We start from the raw sequence: 27,923 nt of genomic DNA, 5'->3' as shown, positions 1-27,923 counted from the left end.
TCTCCAGACCTCTTGACACAAGTCCAGAGCTTCACAAAGGACAAAAGTTAGGCTCTTCCACTGTCCTTCCTCCAGGCAGCTGTTGAGGCACAGCCATGGAACCCTGAGGCCTGTGGCAGATCTCTTAGTTCAGGCAGTTTAATTTATTTACTGAAGTTCAAACAGGCTTATTTGCTGCTGGATCCAAGACAGGACACACCCTTCCCTGTCCCAGGCCAAGATAATGGACAATAGGCAAAGGACCAAGAGCCTCTCAGCTCCCCTGGATTCCTTCCAGGGGACCTGTCCCATCCCATCAGGGTACAGCTTCTCAAGGCAGCTGCTCCCAAAAAGGGGGAGCTGCCTCTGTCCCCTTTTTCCCTCATTCCCTCCTCATCCCTTTGTCCATCCAATTCCACACTGAGCCAACCCAGCTTGTTGATACAGAGGATTTCATCAACTTATAATAAACTTGTGGAAACCTCTAAAATAACCAGCAGGTTCAGACCCAGCCTGGTGATTCCCAAAGTGTTGCCTACAGAGAAGCAGCCCTTGGGTTGCCATGGCCATGGAATTCTGTGCCTGACAGCTTTGCCAGGAAAAACCCCCTTCCCTGCTTGGAAATTCTGAAGGCCCAGGCACATGGAATCTGCCAGCGGAGTTACAGGAAGGAGGATTCACACAATCTACAACCACTAACAAGAAAATCAACCAGGATGAGGCTCTTCTCCACCCTGATCTGCTGGATAACATATGGCTGATCCAGCTGGAAAACCAGCAGCACGGAGAACAGGCAGTAACACACCTACCTTAGCTGGACCTGTACTGTGAAGTCACATTTGGTCCCAGAAATATCCCTGGAAATAACAGAACACAGGTTAAAACACTGTTTTTCACAAGAGATTCATCAATATTACCATAGAGATTCCTCCAGAGTTTGTCCTAAGTTCAATGTATGTAAAACACCCTTTCTGGTATATATGGTGTGTGTATATATATGATATATATCACACTTTGCTGCTTCTGGTCAGTCAAACCACCACTCTCAGGACACATGAAAAGGCACAGTTTTTATTCTTCAAGGTAAATAAATCAATTACATTCTCATCTGACCTCTGCCACTCCCTTTTTTTTTTTTGTACACCATAAATAAAATTCTGATAGGTCACTATAAAATGCCATCTTTATAGTGAATAAAATATAAAATATCATTTTTATAGTGAATAAATTATAAAATGCCATCTTTATAGTGAATAAAGTATAAAGTACCATCTTTATAGTGAATAAAGTATAAAATACCATCTTTATAGTGAATAAACAGAACTTGAGAAAGGATCTGGCTGGTGGCAAGGAAGAGCTGCAGGAGGCAGAGTTCTGAATTTGCACACAAGAGAAACCCACCCAAAACACCCCAAAAGTGGGGAAGTTTAATCCTCCCCTCCTCACCCCTCTGCTCCCCATCAGTTCACACGGAAAGGGGAGGAGAACTCCCCTTCCCTGAGCACTGCACACACCTGACAGTTCAAAACTAAAGGGGTGGGATGCTAATTCCTGCCTTAATGCCTTTTTTTGATGGGAATTCTGCTGGAGGCCACTCACATGGAACTGCTGATTTGCTGCACTTGCTGCGGCGTCAGAGCGAACGCGAAGCAGGTTTCTCGAAACCGCTGACTATTGTCTGAGGCTGCAAGAGAACAGAGAGCAACTTCAAAAAACCTGCACAGGGATCCATTCACATCCTTTGTCATTAAACTCTCCACAAATACACTCGTTTTTACAGCCACAGCTGCTCCTGTAAACAGCTTCGGAGCCAACGAGTCGCCGCTTCGACCCTCCTGGAAATAAAAACAGGATGAACAAACTTTACGTGCAGATAAAATGTACATTTGAGAAGTGGTTAAAGGAAAATATAGATTAAAAGAGCGATGCAGATAACAGCAAAGCTGAGGGGAATCAGCTTAAAACTTTTATCAGTAACTGAATGTCAAATGTTCTCTGATATCCAATGAATTTTTAGGAATTCTCGTCCATCGGTTTTTTATGTCCTTGAACACCCAAGATCATGGATTAGCCTGTAAAAGTTCACAGAGGGACTGAAGCACAACACATGCAACTTCTCCCATTTCAGGAAGGTATTTCATGGAGTTAAATGCACTAAAAGATGTGTAATATGCCAAGAACTCGTGAGACATGCAACTATAAAATCTGCTTTTAAAGCCCTTCGTAGTGTCCCAGAACAAAACAAACACTGCTCAAGAGTTAATGCTCCTGCTGAAAATCAAAGTCATGTTAAATACCTCCAAAATAGTTCTTTTATCTAAAACAAATCCCTTCCCAGGGCTACAGGCACCGAGAATGACACACTGGCAATGAAAACAGCTTTTTAAAAAAATAAATTAAAAGAAAGAAGCATCTCCCCAGAGAACTGTTCCACACTCTCATCAGCACATACACTGAAGTGCAAGTTAAAGCAGCTTTTCATTCAATTCCATTATTCTTAATAATTTTATAAGGCTATGAATAAATATATTGTGCATTAAACACTCAATAAATGCATCAATTTTTGGTTTACTATAATGCACTTCCTGACTCAGCCCTGAGTGACAGATGAGTGAAAACTTCAGGGGGAGACTCCAGATCCTCTGTTCAAAGCAGCATGTGGTAGGTTGGAACCAACAATAGCAAAGACATTGAGTGAGTATAAATATTAACAGCAGCAATCTCCTAAAATTTACATTTCTGTCTTTCTTGCATGACAGTCCTACAATCTACACACTCATTGCATTATGTAATAGGTAATAATCATTATATAGAATATATTTTATGTATTATATATATCAATATAAATTATATATTATGATCAGCTGCTCCAAAGCTGGATGGGCAGGAACAGGTAACAAACTTCTGGGACAATACCAGCAACAGGAAACCTTCTAAAAACCATAAATTATTTCTATAACTTGCTATATTTTGATATCCATACATTTCCTCTCCACCAGTCATGGCAGCAAAATGTGAGAGTCTGCAGGAAACAGAAACACAATGTGCACAATTAACAATGAGAAGCTGTTTGAACATTTGGTTTTCAATATAGTTTTGCACCTATTTTTAGTTATCAATGGAAAAGTCAGAATTACATATTGTCATCAACAAAAGCTGGATTAGCAAAGCCAAAGCACTGCAGAACTGAAGGAATTCCAGGTATTATTTCCTAGTGTTCCATGGGTTTATCTGCCTGGTTTATTTTCCTCCCATGGATTATTTGCTTTACCCCACAAATTGTCGATTTTGGCTTTATTGAAAAAGTTTTGGAAGGTTTTTGTCAACTTTTCCTGTGAACTCCAACACCTTTAATTAAAGGCTGCTGAACATTTCACTAATGCTACATTCATTGAAACCTTAATTATCCAAGAAGTCAAACAGCAGCCACCAAAATTCCAACCTCAAGTTTCCCAAGTGATCCTTTTCCCTTTCACCTGCTCATCTTTTTGCTTTCTTGGGCTTTACAGCAGCCCCAAATGAAGGAATCCAGCAGGGAATATGGGAAACAGGAGGAACTGGATCAGGAAAACTATGACAGAGTTGCCATCAGGGGACAAAGACCCCGAAATTCAATTCTGTTTCCTCTCGTTAATATAAGACTTATTTTTCCCTTTATAACAATATGTGATTTTGAGAAGTGGGTTTCCAACTTCTGTATTCCCAGAATCGTTAAGGTTGGAAAAGACCTCCAGGATCATCAGGTCCAACCTTCAACCAAATCCCAACTTGTCAACTAAACCATAACTAGTTTTTTGAACACTTCCACGGGGGGTGACTCCACCACTTCCCTGAAGAACTTTTATTTCAATACTTCAACAGTCTCTCAGTCAAGAAATTTTTCCTAATATCCAACTCCTGGCCAAATTAAAGCATTTCTACACTCAATTGGGAGAAAATTTAAAAGTACATTTTTGAGTGATGCCATGGGAGCTTCCCCAGTCTCAGCTGCCCTCGTGAGCCAAGTTCTACCACGCTGGGAAGACAGGAAATAGCCACTGCTGGAACCAAAAACCTAAGGAAAAAAAGCCTCCAACATTTCTTCCTGTGGTTTGGGGTTTTTTTTTTTAATTTTCAGTGGTTTTGGTGCAGCGCACCATCTGCTGAAGTGGGGACATGGAGTGAGAGGACAATGGCTTTGAGCTGAAAGAGGGTGGGTTTAGATGGGATACTGGGAAGGAATTCTTCCCTGGGGGGGCTGGAATGAATTTCCCAGAGAAGCTGTGGCTGCTCCTGGATCCCTGGAAGTGTCCAGGGCCAGGCTGGACAGGGCTTGGAGCAGCCTGGGCTGGAAGGTGTCCCTGCCCGTGGCTGGAACAAGATGAGCTTTAAGTCCCTTCCAACCCAAACCATCCTGGGATTCTGTGACATGTCTTTGTCTTACTGACTGTGAGTAAAATCCAGGAGCTGCTGGATCAGTGGTCCCAGTGCTGGGATGTTCCTTCAAAGCAGCACTAACCCCCACTCCGTGTTCTCCACACGTTCCTGTGCACCAGCAATCCCGGGATTCCCACGGGAGCAGGGTCAAACTGCCAAGGAGGCAGAAAAAACTTGGTAATTGGGCAAAGATGCTCCAAAAGCCAATAAAATATTGCAAAACTCTTGACAGAGAGAACAAGACAAGAACTACATCACTCTAAGCCACAACAGCATCACGGTCAGGCCCTTCCACCACCACCAGGACACAACTCTGCCCCTTGGATGTGGAACCACAACCGTGGAGCTGCATCTCAAAGGAAGATAAAATATGGGTTTACTTTGTGGTTTTCTCTAATCTTCTCCTTTAGCTTCTTTTTAGACCCATATCTACTCCTTCTAGATGTGCTTTACCCTACAAATGATGCATGAAAATTTCAACCAACCACATTAAACTGAGCTCATTTAGCAGCTTGACCATTAAACACAAAATTCCAAGTGACTGAAACGCCTCTATGTCCAAGGACTTGAGATTTTTCAAGGAAGAGGCATTGGAAATCTGGAATTTAAGTGTAGAAAAGCTGCTGACAGATTTCTATTAATTCAACTGGTGTAGCAGAACAGCAAACAGACTCTGGTAAGTCAAGCTCATCCTTAACTTTTAAAGTTCTGGAGTCTGATTAAAACCAGAACTATGCAAATGTATAGTTTCATATGAGAAAACCATTTTGAGGGCCAGAAACACAACCATGCCCTGCAAACAACTATTATTATTTAACAACAGAAAGGCAAAAATAGCTCTGCAATCGAAAACCAAGTGGATTAAAATAGAATTTATAATCCAATAAAGCTGAAATCAAGCCAGGACAACAGAATTAACGTGGACATTCTTAAGAAAGAAGCCAGCAATGTTTTTTTGGAGGGTTGGGTTTGGGTTTTTTTCCATAACTATGAATTATTAGATATTATAACCTTTTCTTTAGCAGTCTCTGAAGGGAACAGAGCTTGGAGGGTGAGTTAAGAGGTTTACAGGCCATGTCTCCTTTGCAAATTCAGGAAGGAGGGATGTCTAATGGACTTTCATTAATTTAATTTCTATCTAAAGAACAGAAGTGCAGTAATTTCAAAGAAATACATGAAGCACAAGCATCACTTTAGCTTGCTGCTCAAAAATTCCCTGAATAATTCAGAAATCTGAAAGGGCACGTTTGGAGAGTGTAACACAAAGCTCTGCAAGCAGAATTATGGCATTAAATGAGTGTCAGCAAGAACAGTTTCAGTGCACAAAATCCACATCTCATCTTACTGGGATCTCACTGGTTTGGAGGGGGGGGGTATTTCCTACTTCTTCATCCATCCAGCTTAAATCCAGGGAAGGCACTGAGGAAAATCCATGTTTTCTTGTAAACTTGTACAGACATTAAGAACCAGCACAGGCTCAGCTCCGTTGCCTCTGCAGGTCCCAAGAATTAGTAAAACACACTCAAAAATGCCTAAAATGCTGCAAAAACATGACAGAGTTTTTTCTTCCAAGCTCTTCTTTTACCAATCCCTGAATTATTCCAAGCTTTCCATCAGGTCACGATCCAAAGAGAATATGGGATTGGTGGATATTAACTGAGAGGGGCCCAACTCTGCCTTCCTGGTTGTGGAGTTCCTTAAAACATTTCACGTGAGTAAAGTTTTCAAAATCTGAGGGAAAACTATTTTAATATATTTTAATTACCATGCAGTTAATATATAGAATGTATAATTAATAATGTAATTAATGTATATAATATATATATAATTAATATGTTTTTTAATATGTGGCAGTATCATCCACAGGTCTAAAACACTTAAAATCCTATATAAATATATAAATAAATATACATATATATACATCATCTATCTATCACTTATATAAGTAATAATGGTACATAAAAGACATTTCCTACCAATTTTATTCTTTATTTTGGAAAACCCCTCCAGCACTAGAGTGAAAAAAGGAACCCAGCTTGAGTGGCTGCATTTTCTACAGCTCTAAAAATATTCTGCTCCACCTCACCAGTACCCAGGGCTAAAAATAGCCACACAATCTTTCTGCAGCAAAATACCTCTTGCTGTCTTGAGAAAAAGCCACTCTCTCCATTCCCATTCAGGAACAGCCACCTTGAAATCTTTAATGAATCTTCTGGTATCACGTTGCTGAGGTGGAGACATTTCCTGATGCTACAGCAGCTGACCAATAAACTAAGGTTAATCTTCCCATAAATCATCACCAAGGGCAGCTTATTAAATACTAAAGAGAATATTTTACCTCCTAATAGAGAGAGAGACCTGGACTAAAATTAAACTTGCACTTTACACCACAATTATTACCTGAGCTATCACTCACTTGGCCCATTCCCAATGATTTCCAATAGCAGGGTGTTTATTTCTGAAGGCAGAAATAGTTCTGTTAAGTAAGAGTGTGAGGACTAGAGCAAATTTTTGCTGCATGCTGTAAGATAAACAAGAGATGCCTAATTGCTTATTCACTAACTTAATACACTGCAGAGTTTGGAGTAGTTACATTTAAATTTCATTAATAATATTAACCAGAAATCTGAATATTGTAGTAGATGTCAACCCCACACATAAATATTTTTATATATATATGTGTGTGTGTGTGCATATGTAAAATATCTGTCTACAACTTCCTCACAAGGATCTGAGGGAACAGCTGGAGGTGTGCCAGGGGAGGTTTAGGTTGGATTATTAGGAAAAGGTTCTTCATCCTGAGGGTGTTTGGGCACTGGAACAGGCTCCCCAGGGAAGTGGTCATGGCCCCAAGAAGTGTTTGGAAATTGCTCTCAGGGACAGGGTGGGATTGTTGGGGCCAGGAGTTGGACTGCACGATCCTTGTGGGTCCCTTTCAACTCAGCATATTCCATGATTCTCCAATTCTTGCTTGTCTTCCCTGGATACATAAAATACCTCATTTTTTAGGCATCTTGCTTTTTCTTTGTATCCACTTCGGTTCAATCCTCTTCCAAACATCGCTCCTGAAAATTTAATCGCTGCCTCCAAAACGCACCAAAATTCCTGTGTTTGGATTGAGGCACAGGAAACATTTAGCTTTGAAAATGGTAAAATTCAGGCAGGCTTTGGATGCTGTCCCATGGCAGCAGGAGGCAGGAAATCCATAACCCAACACCCCAGAGCCACAGCTCCTCATCCTGCCCTCTGTCTGCAGCCTCCTGGATCCCTCCTGACCAGGGTTCATTTCTCCAGCTGTTCTTTGGAGGTGGGATCCAACACTGTATCCCTGCTGGAATGACTTTATTCCAGCAGGATCCAAGTGGGAGACAAGCACTGAGAGGACCCACCTTGATGGGGGATCTGCATCTGGGGATGCACCGTCAGGCCTTTAAACCCACCCCAATTTCTGGAGTTCCTGGGTAGTAACCAAGTGTTTCCACATCAACACTTCCTGTCCTTTAACCACAACCTCTGTCATCTTCTGGAAGCAGCAGCAGAGCCTTGCAAACCACCACCCACCATTCCCTCCGTTTCCTGCTGCTGTTAAAGGCGTTTGGAGCGCGCGGGATCAGCCTGGATCCCTGCTTGGAGCCACCCTGTCCCCTGCAAGGCTGGAAAAGCTTCTCACTAATCACCAGAGCCATGTCAGGCCATGCCAAAGCAGGGCTCTACCCCCCACCCCAACACCCAAGAGCGTGTCCTGCACAAGGCACAAACTCCTCCAGCAGCTCGGCCGCTCCAGCGCCAGGAGCGATCCCACATTCCTGTTCTGTCTCACCTTGGCCATTTCCCTCCATTTCCAGCACTTACCACAACAGATGCTGCATAACCTTAACGTTTCAAAACACTTCAAAGCTACTTGAGGGGAAGCACTTTAGTAAACACACAGACCCTTCTTGCCTTGGCAGTTTTGAGGAGCCCTTGACCCACTTCCACGGGTCCCAACTGCGCTCCCAAACACCCTGAAGCGACACTGCCACGTTCTTCACCTTGGAACAGAAGAGAAGCTGAACCCAGGGTCTGGGCATTTATCAGATGCTGCATTTATCACTTCAAATCATCTTTAGATTCTGTCCAACTCACAGTTAATCCTCAGGAGGAACAGGCAGAGCCACACCGGGGGTGGGAAAGGCAGGGAGTAAAGAGATGTGAAGGAGCTTATTTGAAATAGTGCCTAAACATATATATGAAAATAGCCTGGAAATACTCCAAGGGCTACAATTAATCCATAAATATTATGTATTTTATAAGTCTCTCTGATATGTTGTACAAACAGAACAGATCAGCTGGAAACTCTGTGCAATTGGACTGACATTTATGTTTGATTATTTTTTCAGTCAGTCATGTATTGGAGCATTTCTGAAGACCTGCAGTGAGGACTGAGGGACAATTTCATTCCAATCTGTGCCAGAATTCCCCACCCTCCCAACCCACCTCTGTGGGATCAACACCCACCCACCCACCCCAGTTCCCCCCTCCTGAGCCCACACATCTCCAGTGCACATTGTGCCAGAGGGAAGGAACATCCCTCCTTACTCAAACTCAGTCACTTGAGATACCTAAATAAATGTCCCAGCACTCAAATGCTGCCATTCAGGCTTGAATATTTTAGTTTCTTCCTAAGAGCACCAACCCTTAAACACTCCAAAGCAGCAGCACGAAGAAGGCAGCACTGCCACGTCCCTACACAGGGGATCCTGCTTTTAGAGGAGCTTTCCTCTCAAAAAGAAAGTAGCAAGTTCTATAAACTTGATAGAAAAGGCAAAAAATTCAGTTTAAAGTTCATTATTAGACAACAGAGTCCCTAATAAGCTCTTCACCAGGGTTAGCACAACCTATATATGGTTTTATCATCCGGGGAGGTGAAAGGATCTCTAAAAGACTTCCAAGTCCCAGCAGCATTTCCAGCAACTCCTGAGGGATCTCAACATCTCAGGGGCAAGAGGAAATCTTAAAAAATACCTATGGCAATAGCAGAGCTTCCTCCCCTGTGTGATGTGAGCAGCACTGTGAGGCCTCCAGTCCCCCAGCACTGGGAAGGGACTCCAGGCTTACACTCCCCTCCTGGTTATTAATGGATTACCACATGCCTCGGGTCAACCACGGGGTTTGGGGTAATTCCTTTCATGAGAATTGTGGAATATCCTGAGCTGGGAGGGACCCACGAGGCTCATCGAGTCCAACTCCTTATCAAATTATCAATTCTCAAAAAACATATCCTAATTTGATCTTGGATGAAGTTGAGTGAGGGGAGGTTTAGGTTGGATCTCGGGAAAAGGTTCTTCCCCCCGAGGGTGGTTGGGCACTGACCAGGCTCCCCAGGGCAGGGGTCAAGGATGCCAGAGCTCCAGGAGTGTTTGGACAACACTCCAGGCACAGGGTGGGATTTCAGGGTGTCCTGTGTGGGGCAAGGAGTTGGACTCCACCATCCTGATGGGTGCCTTCCAACCCAGCATATTCCATGATCCTGGGAAAGCCAAATGGCTTCCTAAATCCATTCACACCAGAGCAGTGGTGTCTGAAAACATCCCTATCCTGTCAGGTCCTGGAATTTTGGTGATCTCAGTTCTCTGCATGAGGAGGTTGAGCAACCAGCTGAAGTGAGCCTCATAAATTATCCTCCTTTTTCTGCAGCACAGGAGTTACAGTTGGTTACAGCTCTCTCAGACTTAAAAGAAACAAGACTCTTGCCTATGGAAAGATTCTCTATAGGTGAACCTGAGGCCCACTGTATGCAAATATGAGCTGAGGCCAAAAAAAGAAACCCAAGTGCTCTGTAATTCTAGTTGAGCTCCAGCACAGGAACAAGGCAGAGCTAATATTTCACCCTCTTCTTGCACAATTAAAAGCTGCAGGGCCGGAAGTCAGAAAGCTCAAGCCTGAGCTTAGAAAATAGTGTTTTGTTGAACTTCCTCCCACAAAGTACATTTAAAAAAATAATAAACACAGAAGACAGTAAAAGCGTGACTTTCATATAAACCATAATACCAATTGCACAGAGCAAAAGATCAGCTCGCTGATATATGAAAGGGAGAAACACTTGCCAAGCAAAACTTGCAGCCTTTCCAACCCAGATTTCTAGTGCCCTGAATTGTTTAATTGTTTAATGGCTGTACCTTGAACTACAGTCACCCTGAAGATTTCAGTCAGCTCGGCTGCAAGAGCTGCCTCCCAAAAGGCAGCGTGGCCAAGCCAGGCAGGATCACTCAGAGGCTCCTCAGTGAGCACCAATGGATCCTGCAGGGCAGGCACCAGGGGCAAAATTCCACTGCTTGGAGAAATCCTGCTAGGAGAGCCCTCAAATTAAGAAATAAAACTAAGCCCTCCATCAAGAGAAGGCTCAGTAGAGGAACTGGAAGTTCCTTCCACCGGTGGAGTCTGGAAACATGCTGGATATAAGGAATATTGATGGATATTTGTCTCCTCCTTCCAGAAGGCTGCAGGGAAAATCCTAATTCTGTTGCCCTGATCCAAGTTTCAGTGTTGTGTCCACATCACTGAAAGCTGAAGCAAGAGCAAATAAATTAGGATGATCATCCCTATGGCATCTGGACAGCTTTTAAAAAAGAGCAGGATAGTCCACAGCCTCTTTAATCCTTTAAATTGAAAAGAAAAGGGTAATTTCCCTTTACAGGTAAGTAAAGACCCCTAAGCCAGTTAAAATGTTTTTTGGAACAACCACACAGCTAAAGCAATTAGGAATGACATTTGCTGGAAGAGGAGGCATTTTTAAGATGTTGTTTAACTATCTCATGTCCTTCCCATAATAATCTGGCAAATTCTGGTCCTCGTTACTCATCTCACAGCAAACACATTTCACCACACAAAAGAGATCTTATCTCTTGGGAGTTACTTTTAGAAAATGCTTAAAAAACAACCAATTAGCAGAGTCTGTGCAGCGGGGGGGGGGGTGGCTGGAAACAGGGGGAAAAATAAGTGAAAGCTGCAGTTTCACTTGAGAAACCAACAACCAACATTCGCCTCTTTAAGGGAGTTCCTATTAGAAAACCAACCCAGAATCACAACAACAAGGCAATTTTCAGACATTCCATCAAGGCCTAACTGGACAGCTCTTCCTGCAAAATGACAAAGCCTTAGAGTCACTTCAAATCCCGGTTAACCATGGGCAGAGTGCTCATGGTGGGTACACCCACCCCCCAGCAGCCCTTCCCAGCACACAGAGCTTTCCCAGTTGGCTTGGACACAAACCCATCCACTCGAGATGCTTTCTCAATTTGGCACTGAGGATGACTAATAAAACGTGGATCAAATTCAACAGCTCCACAGAAAATGAACAAATCCCTCTTTGTCTCACGTCAGCAATGCCCAAGGAAGGACTGGACGTGGCACTCAGTGCTCTGGGCTGGGGGACAAGGTGGGGACTCGATGATCTCAGAGATCTTTTCCAACCTAAATGACTCTGGGATTCAGCCAGACATGCTCAAGTAAAGATGCTGGTGAGAAGGGTACAGGTGGACAAATCCCTGCATTCCCCAATGCCATAAATTCCAGCACATCCACTTTAATCCCAGTCCAGAGCTACATTTTGAGGAAGCAAGTGTGAGAAGGCAACATCTATTTCCTCCCTTTGTTCTCAGCATTCAAAATAAGAGTTAGCACATTTAATTTCCTTATCTGTTATTCACATTAGTTGTGTACTACCCACCTACCTAAAGTATTTGGGTACAGAATGCATGTTCAAGTGCCCTGCTGAGCAACTCCCTGCCTTGAGGCTTCACCAAATTATTGCTTTTCAAATTAATAATCACTCCTCCACGGGACACAGGACTACTGCAGCAAACCTTCCCAGCTGTTGATCTGGGAAAGACCAGGGACAGTGCCATCCAAAGATGTGCTTTGCCCAGTTTTCTGTAGTGACTGGCATTTCAGAAGGATGTAAATATCCTCAAATCACACGAATTCTTTCTCTTCCTCACACGTTTTTTTTTCTCTTCCAGTAGGTTCCATTTTAAGCACACAGATTTCAAGGTTTATTCAAAACCCCACATGGGGTCAACAGTTCCTGCTTGTGGGGGAGGGAAACAGCCAATTCAAAAGTTCCTTATCCCTGTCCCATGAGTAATCTGATGGGAAAAAGCCAGGAGGAGATGCTGAAACACTGGCTGAACGCCAGGGAGACGTTCTGAGTGCTTGCAGAATGGATCTGCCATTGGAAAACACACCAGGGGACCCACAAACTGGACATCTGAGCAAACCCACACTGTTGGCAGCAGTGAGAAGGATCCCCAAACCATTTGGGGCAAATATTCAATGAATAATTTAAGAATTTGTAAAAGTATCAGTAACTGTATAAATGGAGAAAATTTATCCAAGCCTGCTGAGCAGAGTGGGGAGGCCCTGGCACAGGTTGCCCAGAGAAGCTGTGGCTGCCCCACCCCTGGAAGTGCCCAAGGCCAGGTTGGAGCAACCTGGGCTAGTGGAAGGTGTCCCTGCCCATGGCAGGGGGTGGGACTGGATGTCTTTAAGTTCCCTTCCAACCCAAACCATTCCATATATGCACAGACACTGAAGGTCCCTCTTCCCCCAAATGCATAAGAAAAAAAGCTTTTTAATAGCATTACTTCAGAAAAGCAAAGACACCTGCAGCCAGAACTCCCATAAAAACCCCAAATGTACCCTTTAAGTTAACAGAAGGGACAGAAACTCCTTACAAAGGTACCTGCTTGGAATTCCAGCCACTTCCATCTTCTTACCCTGACAGAGTCCACAAAAGGGGGAGAACATCCCACTGTGTATCAACTCCTGAGGCAATGAGATATGGCAGAGCTTGAATCCTGATCCCTCCAGTTGGGGCTGCCTTGTCTGACACAGAGCTGACAGCAAAGTGCTCTTACCACATCTAGGAACAAATGCACTCCATAATTCCTGCACTGGAATGTCTTCTGGAAATTAGAGCATTATTTTTATAATTTAAAAGTGATGAGGGCACATACTGAGCACGTAATTATCTCATACCACCAGCGTTGCCTGGAATGCTTATTAATCAATTAGGCTTTAGATTAAAGTTAAACAGCTACAGAACACCTCTGAAAAGAATACCTGAACCAGAAGATGAATCACAGAATCACAGAATCAGCTGGGTTGGAAGGGACCTCCCAGATCATCAAGTCCAACCCTTGATCCAACCCCGCCGTGGTTCCCAGCCCATGGCACTGATGCCACATCCAGTCTGTCCTTAAACACCTCCAGGGACAGAGAATCCACCACTTCCCTGGGCAGCCCATTCCAAGGGCTGATCCCTCTCTGGAAAGAAATTCTTTCTAATGTCCAACCTAACCCTCCCCTGGCACAGCTGAAGACCCAGCCCTCTTGTCTTGCTGATAAATCACCCAAAACCATCTGGTTTACCCTCAGTGTCTCAGTTACAACCAAACACGCAGAGGGCTGTGCAGGATCCCTCAGAATTCCAGAGGCACCATCACTGCCCACACCCTGGGCATCCCACAGTTCCTCAGGCTGGCACTGGGAAGCACTTGCTGGCTTTTGTTTACAGGGATTTCTTTCGCAAAGGGATTTTTTCTTTTTTTTTTTCCTCACTCACCCACCACCTCCCCGTATCTCCTCTCACCAATCTCCTCCTCCTCCCAGCAGGGAGGGTTTTTTCCCAGCTTTCAGACAGCACAAGGTTCCACCACACGAGCAGAAACCCTCCAGAAAATCAACAGCACCGGTGTATTCAGGCAGTGCCACCCTGGAAAGTGCTACAGGGAGAGCCAGAAAAAAAATCCCACATCCTTATAGAAAGCTCTGGGAGCATCAGATTCCTCTCAAGTGATTGATACCTTAATACAAAAATCTGCTGCAGGAAAAGGAGCCACAACTCGTAGCAAAAGAACCATGAGACTCCCCAAATTCACAATGTTCAGGCTCTAATGGATCCAGCCTGGAATTCTTTCCCAGCACGGATGAGATTTTCTAGGCTTGATGGATTTGGGGGGAGTTTTGTTTAGTTTGGGTTTGGGTTTTTTTTAATAATTGAAGTCTATGGTTTGCAGGAGCTCCTGAAAGCAGACTGGTTTTTTTCCTTTTTTAAGGTTTAGTTTGTTTTTTGTCCAACTCCCCCCTCAAATATAACGGATGTTTAAAGCACATTTAGTGGCTCAGCTAAAGCAACTAATGAGTGTTACGTAAGATGTCTCTCCATGTAGAACAATCTGTTCCAAAAGTTACCAAAAATAGCAATTCTCTAAACACTGCTGTGATGCAATATTTAACCACTTACTGCATTAGCAGGCCAATTGGTCCATTGTACTTCAAAAAAGATATGTGCACACTTTGAAACTTAAAAAAAATATATATACGCTTCAAAACTTAAAAACAAAAATATATATACTTCAAAACTTAAAAAAGTATATATACACTTCAAAACTTAAAATATGTATGTATATATTCAAGTGTTCTAACGATGTTTTCTTACCTAGGCTGGTTATATTTAAAAAAAATTATGTATATATATACTTCAAAACTTGAAAAAAGTACATATATATACTTCAAAACATAAATATATACTTATATACATACTTCAAAACTTGAAAAAGTATATATACTTCAATACTTTAAAAATATATATAATTATATATATTATATATAATATTATAATATATATAATAGTCTATATAATATCCTATAATAGCCTAATATATATTATAATACATATTGTATATTACATATAATATATATTATATAAAATATAGTCTAAATAATATCCTATAATAGTCTATTGAATATATTCTATAGGATATTATATATTATAATACATAGAATATTTTATATATAATATATAATATAAAATAGTCTATAGAATCTCCTATAGAACATATTCAACAGGATCTAATTATAGATCCTATTGATATATCCTATAGATATATAATATCCTAATCTATAGGATATTATATAATACATATTATATATAATATATATAATATAAAATAGTCTATATAATATATAATATATAAAATACAGTCTACATAATATCCTATAGAATATATTCAATAGGATTTACTTATAGATCCTACTGATATATCCTATAGATATATAATATCCAGTTCTGTAGGATATTATATATTATAATACACATTATATATAATATATATAACGTAAAATACAGTCTATATAATATCCTATAGAATACATTCAATAGGATTTACTTATAGATCCTACTGATATATCCTGTAGATATATAATATCTTATCCTATAGGATATTATATATTATAATACATATTATATATAATATAAAATACAGTCTATATAATATCCTATAGAATATATTCAATAGACTATTATAGGATATTATAGACCACATTTTATAATATAACTATTATATATTATATATAATTTGTACTATAATATATATTAGATAGACTATTATAACACATATATATAATATGTAATATATATAAAATATAGTCTATATAACATCTCTAATGTTAATGTAATGTGTAATATAAGCTACAATATACATTTAATATACACCATATTAATATATAATATACATAAATAAACAGGGGTGTGTGTTTCTCTGTGCAACCCCAGGGTCCCTGGCCGTGTCCTTACCGAGGCTGGTGGGTTTGATCAGCTCGTCCAGCAGGTCGTAGAAGGGCAGTTTCTGCAGTTTGATGTCGGGGTGCACGGGGTGCAGGGCCGAGGTGAGGTGGGGCAGTTCCAGTTCGTGTTTGGGGCCCAGCAGGGACACGGGGAGCAGCGGGGACGTGGCGGGGTGGCCGTCGTAGCCGAGCTGTGGAATGGTGGATGGAGACAGCGTGGCCGGCATGGAGCTCGAGTGCACGCTGGGGATGGACAGGTCTGCGGGGGTCATGATTTTCTGGGGGAACCTCCTCCGGTAGAGTTCTTTGATTTTCATCTGCACGGCGGGGCTGCAGCCGGCCTTGAGCAGGTGCAGGGCTTTCGTGAGCAGTTCGTGTTTGCGGCCGTGCTTGTTCCTCCCCGCGTAGCCCAGCAGCACCTGAAGTTCCGAAACTCGAAGGCTCATAACCATTTGCTTCAAGGGAACAACACAGAAAGTCAGCGTTGGGGTGACAGCATCTCACACAGCAACAGCACAAAGGGGGGGTCAGCCCACCAGGCACAAAGTTTTTAACTTTGTTGTGTCACCTCTTTCACCACATCGTTCCAAGAAACTCCGAATTTCTGCTTTATCATTTCAGCCCTTTTGGCGGCTCCACCAGCAAACCCTGTGCCTGGCACGGCCTTAAAGCTCCCAAGAAAACCCACCTGCAGCAAACCAGCCGAGGGCTTTTCCCATCTAAACCCCGTCACATCCCAGCTGGTTCCCAGGGCAAGCATGCCAACAATTCCTAAAAAACTGAACTTGGTCAGTCTTTACAACTGACTTTAAACTTCCAGCTGCCCAAGCAGGAACAACTGTTATCAAAACAGGTAGGGCATTGTGGGGGGTTGGCCTTGGCTGGACACCAAGTGCCCACCCAGCTGCTCTATCAGACAGTGCCACTGCTCTGCCCCCCCAATTATCTCCAGCACAATGCAAAGCAGGACTTGCTTACACATATATATCTATTTTATACAGCAATTTTTCAAGGGATTTCCATTCCTGAAGGACAGCAATGCTGGGGGGAAAAAAAACCACTGAGAAAAGGATAAGTTGCCAGTAAAAAATAAAGCTGTAAATGTAATTATTTCTTACTCGCTGTCCTTCAAGTTAAAAGTCCTTCATATTAAAAAGTCAACACCTCCACTGATTATCTCCAGTACAATGCAAAGCAGGACTTGCTTACACATATATCTATTTTAAACAGCAATTTCTCAAGGGATTTCCATTCCTGAAGGACAGCAATGCTGGGGGGGAAAACTCTGAGAAAAGGACAAGTTGCCAGTAACAAATAAATCTGTAATCACTGTCCTTCAAGCACCTATAATGTTAAAAAGTCAACACCTCCACTCTGGCCCCACTGATTATCTGCAGTACAATGCAAAGCAGGACTTGCTTACAAGATACATCTATTTTAAAGAGCAGTTTTTCAAGGGGTTTCCATTCCTGAAGGACAGCAATGCTGGGGGGAAAAAACACTGAGAAAAGGACAAGTTGCCAGTCAAAAATAAAGCTGTAAATGTAACTGTTTCTTAATCCCTGTAAATGCAATTATTGTAAATAATTATTGTAAATAATTACATTTACAATAAACGTAATTATTTCTCAAGCCCTGTCCTTCAAGCATCTAATAATGTTGAAAAGTTTTGATTCCTCTAGCTGGATGTAAAACAAGTTATACACTGACAACACCCAAGCTGTGCCAGTCCTTAACTCTGGAAAACTTCCCTTCCCACTCCTTCCCTCCCTTTCTGCCATGCAGAACTAATCCACACAGGTTCAAAGGAAAGGAGAGAAAGGGTTGATGTTAAAGAGAAATTATAATCCAATTTGTGTGCAATCCCATATCACAGTTCCTGGGTTAAAGGGAACATCTTCCCATTCCCTTTCCTTCCTTCTCCCATTGGAGCTGCGTGTCCTGGCTGGGATGGGGGAGCTGGGCTTTGCCTTCTATTAATTAACATCTTCATTTACACAGTCATTTGCTGCCTCCCAGTATGAATCAAACTGGTAGGACTTGTCAAGGGTTTCACTTCTTCGGGAAGTGAGAAAAACCCTTTGCAAGGCAGCGAAACCCCAAATGCCCCGGGAGCACCCAGTGCTGCCCTGCTGGGCACACGGGAGCCAAAGCAACCTCTGAACCTGGGTTTGATTGAAAAATTCATCTCAGGGCTTGACAGTGGCTTGTTCATCATCAGAATCCTGCAGAATTCGGGATTCCCAAGAAATCCCAAGGCAGTGAAATGCCTGGAATCCATTGCCACAACTGGCACTCAGTACAGAACCAGTAAATGCCCTTTACAAAACCATTACTCACACCCTGAGTATTTTTTAGTCAATCCCAAAAGATCAGACTCAAAGTAATACTTGATGGGTATCACTGGGACTAAACTAGTCCAGCACATGAGGCTTCTGCAATTCCCCAGCCACTGAGGGCCAAAGAACCCAACCAGAACTTGCATTTGCAGCCTCTGAAATCAAGTCCAAACGCTCCCATCCTCTCTAGTCCTTCAAACTGTGCAAAGCAGTCACATACATTAATTTTTTTCACATTAATTCTTAAACCTGAAGTGCCAATTAGAAAGTGTGGCATCCTTAGTTTTAGCAAAACCATCCCAAAACTCCCATCCATCAGACCTCCAGCACCTTGTAGATCTCCTTGTAGGATTTCCCCACACTGAAACCATGGCATTTCAAAGCCCTAAATTAGATGATTCATGTATTTAATGAGGTTTGCACCCAAGCAGACTGAACTCAAACCTGCCACAGTTCTGCTCTGCTGAACCACAGCACCAGAGCTCAGGAACCTGGCTGCAAATCCTAGATAAGCCTTCCTTGCAGACTTCCACAAACCCCCTGGATGTACCAGGAATTCATTTTTTTAAGCCTGAATACCCTGAGAACTTTCTTCACACTTTTAACTGCAGGACTGTCACTGAGCTACTAACGAGAACAGACGAGGTATCTTAAGAAATTGAGATTTCTTACAAGAATAAGGCATTTCATTACAGGCTGAAGTGTTGACAGCTGAAAGTGAAACAAATAGATTTGAAACATGGGGAAAAAAACCCACTATTTATAACGCTTTACAAACATTTCTTCAACAGAGTGAGTAGTTACAGCTGAAGGGTTTAATGCCACCACCATTAAAAGTCACTTCCTGAGCAGCCAGAACCTCTCAGAGCTTCACTGTGTTCTTGTTTTGTGATAAACTCAAAGGCCCAGCTTGCAAAAAACACAGAGGATTAAGAAATAATTGAGCCAACAGTGAAGCTCCTGCTACAGGTTGGATGTTTTCCATTTTTAAGGTAAAGGCAGGTTAGAAATGAGCCTACAGAAAGCAGGGTCCAGACTCTCCCACACCAAAACAAACAAAATTTCTCCACATCTTCCCCACTCTGGCACATTCCTGACAGAGGAGACAAGAACAATTGTGTTTGCAATGTTCACTGCAAAATCCATCCCTGAAAAAGCAGCACTAAAGCCTGGTGGGTTTATTACAGCTCCAGACTTTATTGGTAAACCCTTCTTCCTCATAAGAAAGAGAATAAAGATAAATATAAAATACAGAGAGGGGTAAAATAAAGAGAGGCAACGGTTTAAAGAGAGGCAATGAATATAACAAAGAGAAAATATATAAAAATAAAGAGGAAATGCCTTAAAACAATCCACACACACACACACACAGACACACACACACACACACACACAGACACACACACTTCCACAGGGCTTTGCCAGTGGATCGTGTCCATCAGGGGCACTGGGACACAGAGCCTGAGAAAACAGGGAAAAATCTCACAGGTTGCTGCAACATGAATGGGAAAATTCCTCTCCCCTCCTCCAACACTGTATTTTATTGGAGGACACAGCCCAGCTCTACCAGAAGTGCTGCTGCCCAAGCCCCTGGCACACTGGTACCCTCATCCTGGAACAGGCAGGATAATTCCAGTAGGGAAACAAACTGAATGCACAAAATACGTGAAAAAGCTGCAATTTATATCTTTTTTTCCCTGTCACATCTCACCTCATCACAATTCCAACCCCTTGCTGGCTTAGTTGCAGCAGCAAAGCTGAAGGGCAAAGACACAAAGCCTTTTGCTTCAGGAAATCTTGCTTTTCTTCCCTGTTGCCTGAAGTAGTTGAGCAAAAAGATCACAGGCTCTTGCCAGGGACAAAACCCACCCCAAAGAGTCTGACCCCAACAACAGCAAATCTCCACAGTGCAGTAACTGCCCCCACCTCTGGCTGCTTATCAGAATTGGCAAAATGTTTGGAGCTTGCTTTCCTACAGGAAATAAAGTAACAAAACAACAAGAGAAAGCTGAATTAAAGAGAAATAAAAGGATATACCCAGCTCCCAAGGACTGAGTGCAGGATAATCTCACACACTGCACTGCCAGTTATGGTAGACAGTAAATACCTGATCCTCCAAACATCACTAGTGCACAAAAACTGATGCCACTGAGCTGCAAAAAGGTTGAGCTCTTTGCCACTTGCCCAACTGGGGTGTGAAAAACACAGGAGAGCAAACCAGTTCCAGGTCCAACAAATCCCAGCACCAAACACAAGAGGTGCTCTGCTGACGTTGTGCTTTTTGGTACCTGTCACACCCAGGGAAGACCCAAAATTCAAAGAGAGGGCGAGGACAGTGGGAAGATGGTTCAAAGTGTAAAAGAGATGAACAAGCCTCACAAAAACCCGACTTATCTCAGGTTAGCAGCGACTTTCTGTTTTGTGTAAACACCTTCCTGGGGTGTAGAAGGCAACTCTGATCTCCAGACACACAGCTGACATTTCCTGCTCGACAACACAACTCCAGCACGTGTTCTCTGCAAAAGGAATTAGTCATGGGATTGCTGGATCCTTATCCATGCTCCCCCTCCAACCCTCCCTCACCCAAGGCCTGAGACTGCACTCCATCCATCCCACCCCTCCCAAAGCCAGCTGGGCATTCCACTGCCATAAGACAAGGCACATAATGAGGCAGGAGGTCCATGGAACCACAGAGGATGGTTTATTTGCCCACTTCCCAGTTGCCTGTTTCCAATCCATGCCACTTTTCCGGGCTGTGTCATCCCAACCATTCGATGCCGTTCATGCTCCCGATGAATCCCCTGATTTCTGCACGGTGAGGAAACACTCTCAAGCAGCTCACCTGGAAACAAGGACTATTTCCTGGAAACAAGGACCATTTCCTGGAAACAAGGACCATTTCCTGCTGCACACCTACCTCAGATAACTAATAAGGTTTGGAAGAAAACGGCTTAAGTCCAAAAGTGATCCACAAGCAGCATCCAACGTCATTGTCCTACTTCCCTCCATCCATAGGAAAGGGATGTTCCACCTACAGCACTTCCAAAGAAGTCAGGACACTTTTTAAAAGCTTAAAGATATGAAAATTGTTTAAGGTAAGAATCATTTACTTTGGTTTTCTCTGCAAGGGCAACAGCAGAGATGAAATCTCTTTTCAGTTCAGCTGTTCCAACCATCAAGGACAGACGCCCAGGCTGGGCTGATTCCTGACTGGAGAAGTCCAACAGGTCAGAGCCAAGAAAATTGCTTTCAAGAACTGGATCTTGTCTCACTGACCTATGAAGGCTGAGAATTAAGTTTAAAAATAAAAAAAATATAAGTGTTGTTGCCTCTGGGTAAGAAATTCCTTCACTGACCCTGTGCCTGGGCACATGATTTGGGGATGGGCACTAAAAAAGCAGGATTCAGACAGGGAACTTCAGTTCTGGACTGGAAAACACACAGAGGCTTCAACACTGGCTGGAAATGCAGGAAGATGAGCTGCAAGTCCTGCTGCTCCAGAAAGGATCAGACACAGGCTATCTGTAAGATCCAACACCACCCTCAGTGAACCTGCACCCTTCTTCCCATTTTTGGAAGGGAGGGACTTGTCTGAGGGGGAAAAAACGGGCAGCAGGCAGTATTTATTATTTTTTTAATAAACTGAGCAGTGTTCCCAGCATGATGCACAAGATGATGTTTTCAAAGCCCTTTCATCCATCTGTGGCAGCACCAAGAGCCCCAACAGCTTGAGGAGTTCTTGGAAAGTGTGTTTCTCCTCCTCCACTAATCAGCCCCACGATCTACCTGGAGAATCCAAGTTATTTCTGGATGTTTATGATAACTAGAAGCTGTGAATAAGCTCCAAAACACATTCAAAAGATGTGCCAGCACAACAAGAAGCATCTGGCTTGGTACCACACCGCATTCAGTGCCTAAAGCAACACAACAGGTCCTCCCCAATTCTCCAACCATTAACAGGGAAGCTAAAGGGGGGAAAAAAAAGAGGAAAAGAAAACAAAAATCACTCAAACACCAGTCAAAAGATGGAAGAAAAGAGTAAGTAAAAAGAGAAAGAAGAAACTCAATGGGAGGTCACTCATTTATAAGCAGTAATTTCAGAGTGACAGTAAATTTCTGTTATTAGAAACAGAGTGATTAGTTTAGTGATCTTTTAGTAATTAAGAATCATTATTACAGAAGAGAGCAGGCACTGCAGCAAGTTCCTTCCTGGGTGGAGGGCAACACAAATGGAAATTTCCCCCCTTATGAAAAAAAGGAAACTGCTATTCCAGGAATTCCACACTGCACTTCCAAAAGACAGGTAAAAAAAAAAATCATCAAAATTGTTCTTGTTTCTAATAAAAGCAAGTAGGAAGCATTAGATGAGAATGGAAATGGTTCTGAATTGATCTCAGTAAACCTCCAACACCCAGCTGTAAAAATACAGCCCCTGCACGTATGAGCAGCCTTTTTAATCCCTGATATCAATTTTCCAGAGGAGGAAGCTATATCTGAGCTGGGGGAGCTCTCTGCTCTTCCACAGAATAAACTCCTGGCCATTTAAGGTTTGTGAAAACGGGAAATCGTGAAGGTCAAAATATTCCCATCTTTTATGAAGCCACACTGCCCGGCCCTAAATCCTACCTGCAAGACTCCCCCAAAGGAAGCCTGAGTGGAGGCTGAACCATAAAAAATGCAACCAACCTCCCGAAATTCTGCACCAGGGAGTGAAACAACCCCAATTCCTGGAAGCTCCAGGGAGCCCCCATGACAGGCTGGGACTTCCTGCGTTTGTCCAAGGCAACCAAAACACCCCCGGGCTGGAGGGCCTGTAATTCAAACCAGAGGGGAGGCAAAGGCACAGCACAACACTCATAAATATGCAACATCCCACAGCCTTTAAGGAGGCTGCTGGTTTTCCTAATGAAAAGCTCATCTGTCTCCTGGAGGTGCTGGGAAGCAGGACAGAGCTAAAGGAGCAGGTACAAATATTATCTGCCTTTTATTGCACACATAAGATCAAGTATTTCTTAATCAAAGAGACCTTTCTCTGTTGACACAGTTTATCATAAAGAACACACTGCAATTGGATGAGCAAATCTATACATTGGTCCAGCTGGCAATAAGAGCAGATTTAAAACCATTAAGAATGAGTCAGCAAAATGAGGAACTGATACTGGAAATGCCAAAATAGAGCTGCTGGGGGTGTCTCCACCGAGCTGGGCTTCCTTAAGCTCAAGCTCTGTATTCATGATTTGCACCAAGTAATGTATTCCCTGCCAGGCCAGCCCAAAAATCACCCCAAAGCTGGAGCCATCCGGGGTTATTTACCTTTGTCTGCTCACAAACAAAGTATTTCCCTGGAATTACATGGTTGTGTTTCTGTTCACAGAAATGTTATGACCCTCGAATGATGAAGCTCTTTTCCAGCCTCAGTGGTTTTACGATTCTCAGATTCCAGTCCCTGCCAACACTAAAAATCTCTGTCAGGGAAGAAATCCCAAAAACTGTAGGTTTTTTTAGCTCAGTCTGAAGCTTCTGGGCAGGAGCTCCTGTCTTTTCCCACCACAATCCTTCTGTATTCAACTCATGTAACCACTTACCAACTGTATCATAACCCTTGAAATTGGAATTCCACAGGAAACTCGTCCAAGGAACATTTTCTTACCTGCCTTTGGTAAATACCAGTTGCTTGTATCTGCTGTGCTGGTAAAACGTGACTGCCCCCAAATTCAGTAAGTTTTAGGAAGGTCAGAGCAATGCTCATACCTAAACAATAAATAGATTTAATACTCATAAATTTAAGCTCTGAATTCCAGCCCACAGTCCAGAGCCCACCAGTGACACTACCAAGTTGTTAGAGATGTCTGTCACTGGTTTTAAGAAAACTCACAGTGATAAAAGTCACAAAACTCAGTGAAGAGTGACAGGATATTGCAAAAGCAAATAGAAAGGCAGCTCCAGCCCCCTGAACTGGCTGCTGGTAACAACAGGCAGAGTTTGGAATTTTTAATATAATCCCCAAGTCTTAAAGGTTCTCTTATGCTTTTGGCAGATGCCTGTGGCATTCTGCTGTGGGAAACACCTTCTAAAAGCACTGACACACAGATCCTGGAGTATTAGGGCAGGGAATGGCCCTTCTAGACCTCCATCCCACCCCTTTCCCTGCCTCTGGAGGGAGATTCAGCCAGACTGTGTGATACACCCCCAAAATGCCAATTGGGTGCTCCAACACTTAAACCTGTGACATTTTTTTGGTTTATGATGACTTGAACCCCACGTTGTGCCCTGGCTGCACGTTCCCACCGTGGGGGCAGAGCCACTGGGGCAGCTCAAACTGCAGGAGGGATTGGCTGGAGAAAATCTGCAAGCCTGGAGCCGTGTCTGAACAGTGTTTGATTTAAAGCAAAGGCACGTTTTATCTTAATCCATGAGGAAAGTTTTACCGTCCTCGGGAGACTCTCCCCACCAGGTGAGCCAGATCATTACCCTGGTATTCAATAAGGTTGCTGACACAGTGGTAATCTCCATCTCTGCTCTTGGAGGCTCCAGGTTTTTTCAGCCACGCTCCAACCTAATTGTCCCTGGAGTATTTATCTTCCAGATGGGAATTGTTTTCCCAGAGCTCGCAGCATTTCCAGGACGAGTCGTTGCAGAAAGACCAGTTTAGACAATCTCTGGCTACAAACCCAGGAGCCTCTCAAAGAGCAAACAGCTCCCACCTCAGGCTAAGAGGGAACAAGATTATTTCCAGCTCTTTGGGAGGGGGTCATGGCCAGACAAATTTACTTTTTATTAAGAATGTTCTTCCCCTTAACTGAGCCTTTGTGGCTGACAGGAGAGCCAGTTCCTATGGAATAAACTGCAGTGGAGCCTGAGCCAGGCACAGACACAGCCAAAAGAGCTTCTAAACACCCCCTGTCCTGTTAGAATCTGACAAATCACAAAATATAACAACTTCTACAGCATTCAAGAACAGTCTGAAAGACTGTCCCTTTGCATAAAACAAGGAAAAAGATAGGGGACCAGGAAGTCTCAGCTTCTGGAAGCCACACGGGAGGTCACAAACACAGATTTATTTCCCCTCCCTCAGTGATTTAAAACAAATAAAACGTATGTTTTAAAATACACAACCAACAGAAAATAAATTGTTACATAAACTGACCGATCTGGGATTTACAGACAGAGAATCTATAAAATGAGGATCCCTTCAGCCATCACTTCCCAGCAGAACAGCAGAGAAAGAAGCTGCAGTTGCTTTCTGAATATCTCACATACCTGCATGAAGCACATGGAGCTTTTGTGGGTCAATTTTGCAGGAAAAGCTGGAGAAGAATGTACCTGGAATTCCATGAATGTACTTGCATTGCAACATGGATAAAGAGGCTTCCAGGAGCAGCTTCCAGAGCCTCTCAGCAGCAAGTCCCACATTCCTCCATGCAGGGTTTTTGAAATCTCTGCTGCACCAACAGACATTAGTATTTTGCATGTGTTACTCAGCTGCAGCATCACTTGATTTAAATAAATTATTGCCATAAAAGATGCATATTTTCCTCCAAAATTTAAAGAAAAGATCTTTATTTCTTGCAAATATTCCCCCTGTGCCCTAAGTTACCACCCAGTGCTGAAGAGTTACTTAAGCACTAAAACTTTGCTATTAATTAGCTCCAAATGAGATAACACTTCTGAATATGAGATCACACAGTCAAATATATCCAAACTATCCACTTTTTTCCCCCTCATTTGTCCCATTTTCTGGGATGCAGCACAGGAGACAGATTACATCATCCCCGACTATTATTCTGGTATCTCAAAAAGTTTTAATTAAGAATCATAGTAAAGTTGGATCCTGACTTGCAAAGTACTGAACAGCAGGGTGAAACCAGTACATAATTGAATCTCATTTCCCTGAAAAGTAACCAATCCCTGTGCTGATGCCCCAAGAGAAGGAAAACTGGAATTATCAGCTCACAATTCACACTTTAAAAAAAAATAAAATTTAAACTCAAATGACACAGGATAAAATTAATGTATTTTTTTAGAGTTTGGAGCAAAATTCCCTTCTGAGAAATGTATTCTCAGGCTTTGTGAACTGGTGGTAACTCAGGGCCATCTCACAGGATGCACCAGGATGTTTGGTTGGGCTTTTATTTGGAACCACAGGAATAGAGAAAAGCCTCCAATAATTGCTCCTAATATCTAGAACACAACTGGGGAGGGAGGAAAGGAGGAAAGATGGGAGAACAGGAAAATCAGGAGATAAGACAAAACAGCAGGTATAGGAAATAATAATTTATCATTAAAAGATAACCTTTTCCAAAGGAAATATATCTGCTGACAACAAATACCTATGAAATACACTGGCCAAATATCCTATTCCCTTCTCATACTGGTCCACCGAGAATAATAATTTATTACTCCTAACAATTAGTCTTAATTATCACAGAAATAAGCAGTGGAGCCAAAAATCCCCACTGTGTCAATAAGCTGAAAAAAAACATTCAATCAAGCAATCAGACTGGCATCTGCACAGCCTTTAAAAAAAAAACAAACCTAAAAAATAAAGAAAAAGAAAAGGAAAAGCTAATCATTCTGCACAGCATCTCTATTTCATAAGGTCTTCAAACCCATGTATAGAGATTACACCAGGAAAACAAGGTACACACTTCTTTTTAAGTAGTCATAAGTCTTTTCAAGTAAGTCAACAAGATAACATCTTAAACAATAAGAAATTTTCTTTTTATATTCCATTTCTCACATATGTAAGTAAAGAATTTGCACATCTGAAATGGTTTTCCACCATACAGTTGGTGTAAGAAGAATTAGTGCCCCTTTGTATTTTACAGGTGAACCAATAGGTTTTTAGGCACCAGCACCAAGAGACAGCATTCCCATGTTTGCAGGACTCTGGAATGATTTATTCCCAGAATATCAGAGATAATCCCAGATTTTTCTGAGTTGGAAGGGACCCACAAGGCTCGCTGAGCCTACACAGGACCATCCCCAAGAGCCACACCACGTGCCCCAGAGTTATTATTTACATCCCATATTGACACTGATCGGTTTTAAAGCGCCAGAATACATTTTATTATCAATCAGCAGCTGGATGAAGGTCCTGGGATGTCAGTGGGAGTGCAGGTGGAAATGCTGGCAGGCAGGAGTCCGTGTCCCAGCAAAAGCTCAGCCCCGTTCCCAGCGAGGCGGCTCCGGGCTCCCGGGTCAGGCAGTTAATGAGACACGGATGACTTCTTTGGCTGCTGCTCCCGGCAGTACAGAATCAGGGAGACTGTCAGGAATCGCTTGGATTGCAGTCCAAGTACCGGCACAGCTTGCAAGGAGAGCGGCGGGGGCACGGCCTGAATGCGAATCCTGGGAAGGCGCCTGAAGGAGGCAGCGGCACAAAGAAAGGGAAAGCAGGAAGTGCAGGGTTTCATATCTCCCCCAACGACCGGGCTCTTCCCACCATGGAAAAATGCAAAAAGATGACAGAATAATGGGGGAGGAAGCAGAACCTTCCTGCTTTTCTTCAGCTTTCAATGAGGATAAAGAAAACAGTTTCAAACCACAAAGTGCAGCCAGAGGCGGGCTGGGAAGATGCAT

General features: G+C 42.8%; 1 protein-coding gene across 2 annotated transcripts in view; it reads right to left on the bottom strand.

Moving 5' to 3' along the window:
- The window catches only part of PIAS1 (protein inhibitor of activated STAT 1), a 54,032-nt gene that overhangs the window by 14,731 nt on the left and 11,378 nt on the right, over window positions 1-27,923 (bottom strand). For both annotated transcript variants that reach the window (XM_064669272.1, XM_064669273.1), the window contains exons 2-4: window positions 16,013-16,457; window positions 1,579-1,663; window positions 789-836 (exon numbers count right to left, since the gene is read on the bottom strand). In XM_064669272.1, the coding sequence (XP_064525342.1) occupies window positions 789-836; window positions 1,579-1,663; window positions 16,013-16,457 (578 nt within the window). The remainder of the gene's footprint in view (window positions 1-788; window positions 837-1,578; window positions 1,664-16,012; window positions 16,458-27,923) is intronic.

Source organism: Pseudopipra pipra, chromosome 12 (assembly GCF_036250125.1).
Source record: "Pseudopipra pipra isolate bDixPip1 chromosome 12, bDixPip1.hap1, whole genome shotgun sequence".
Taxonomy (NCBI): domain Eukaryota; kingdom Metazoa; phylum Chordata; class Aves; order Passeriformes; family Pipridae; genus Pseudopipra; species Pseudopipra pipra.
The sequence above is the reverse complement of the archived record's forward strand: the minus strand, read 5'-3'. Positions and strand labels throughout refer to the sequence as shown.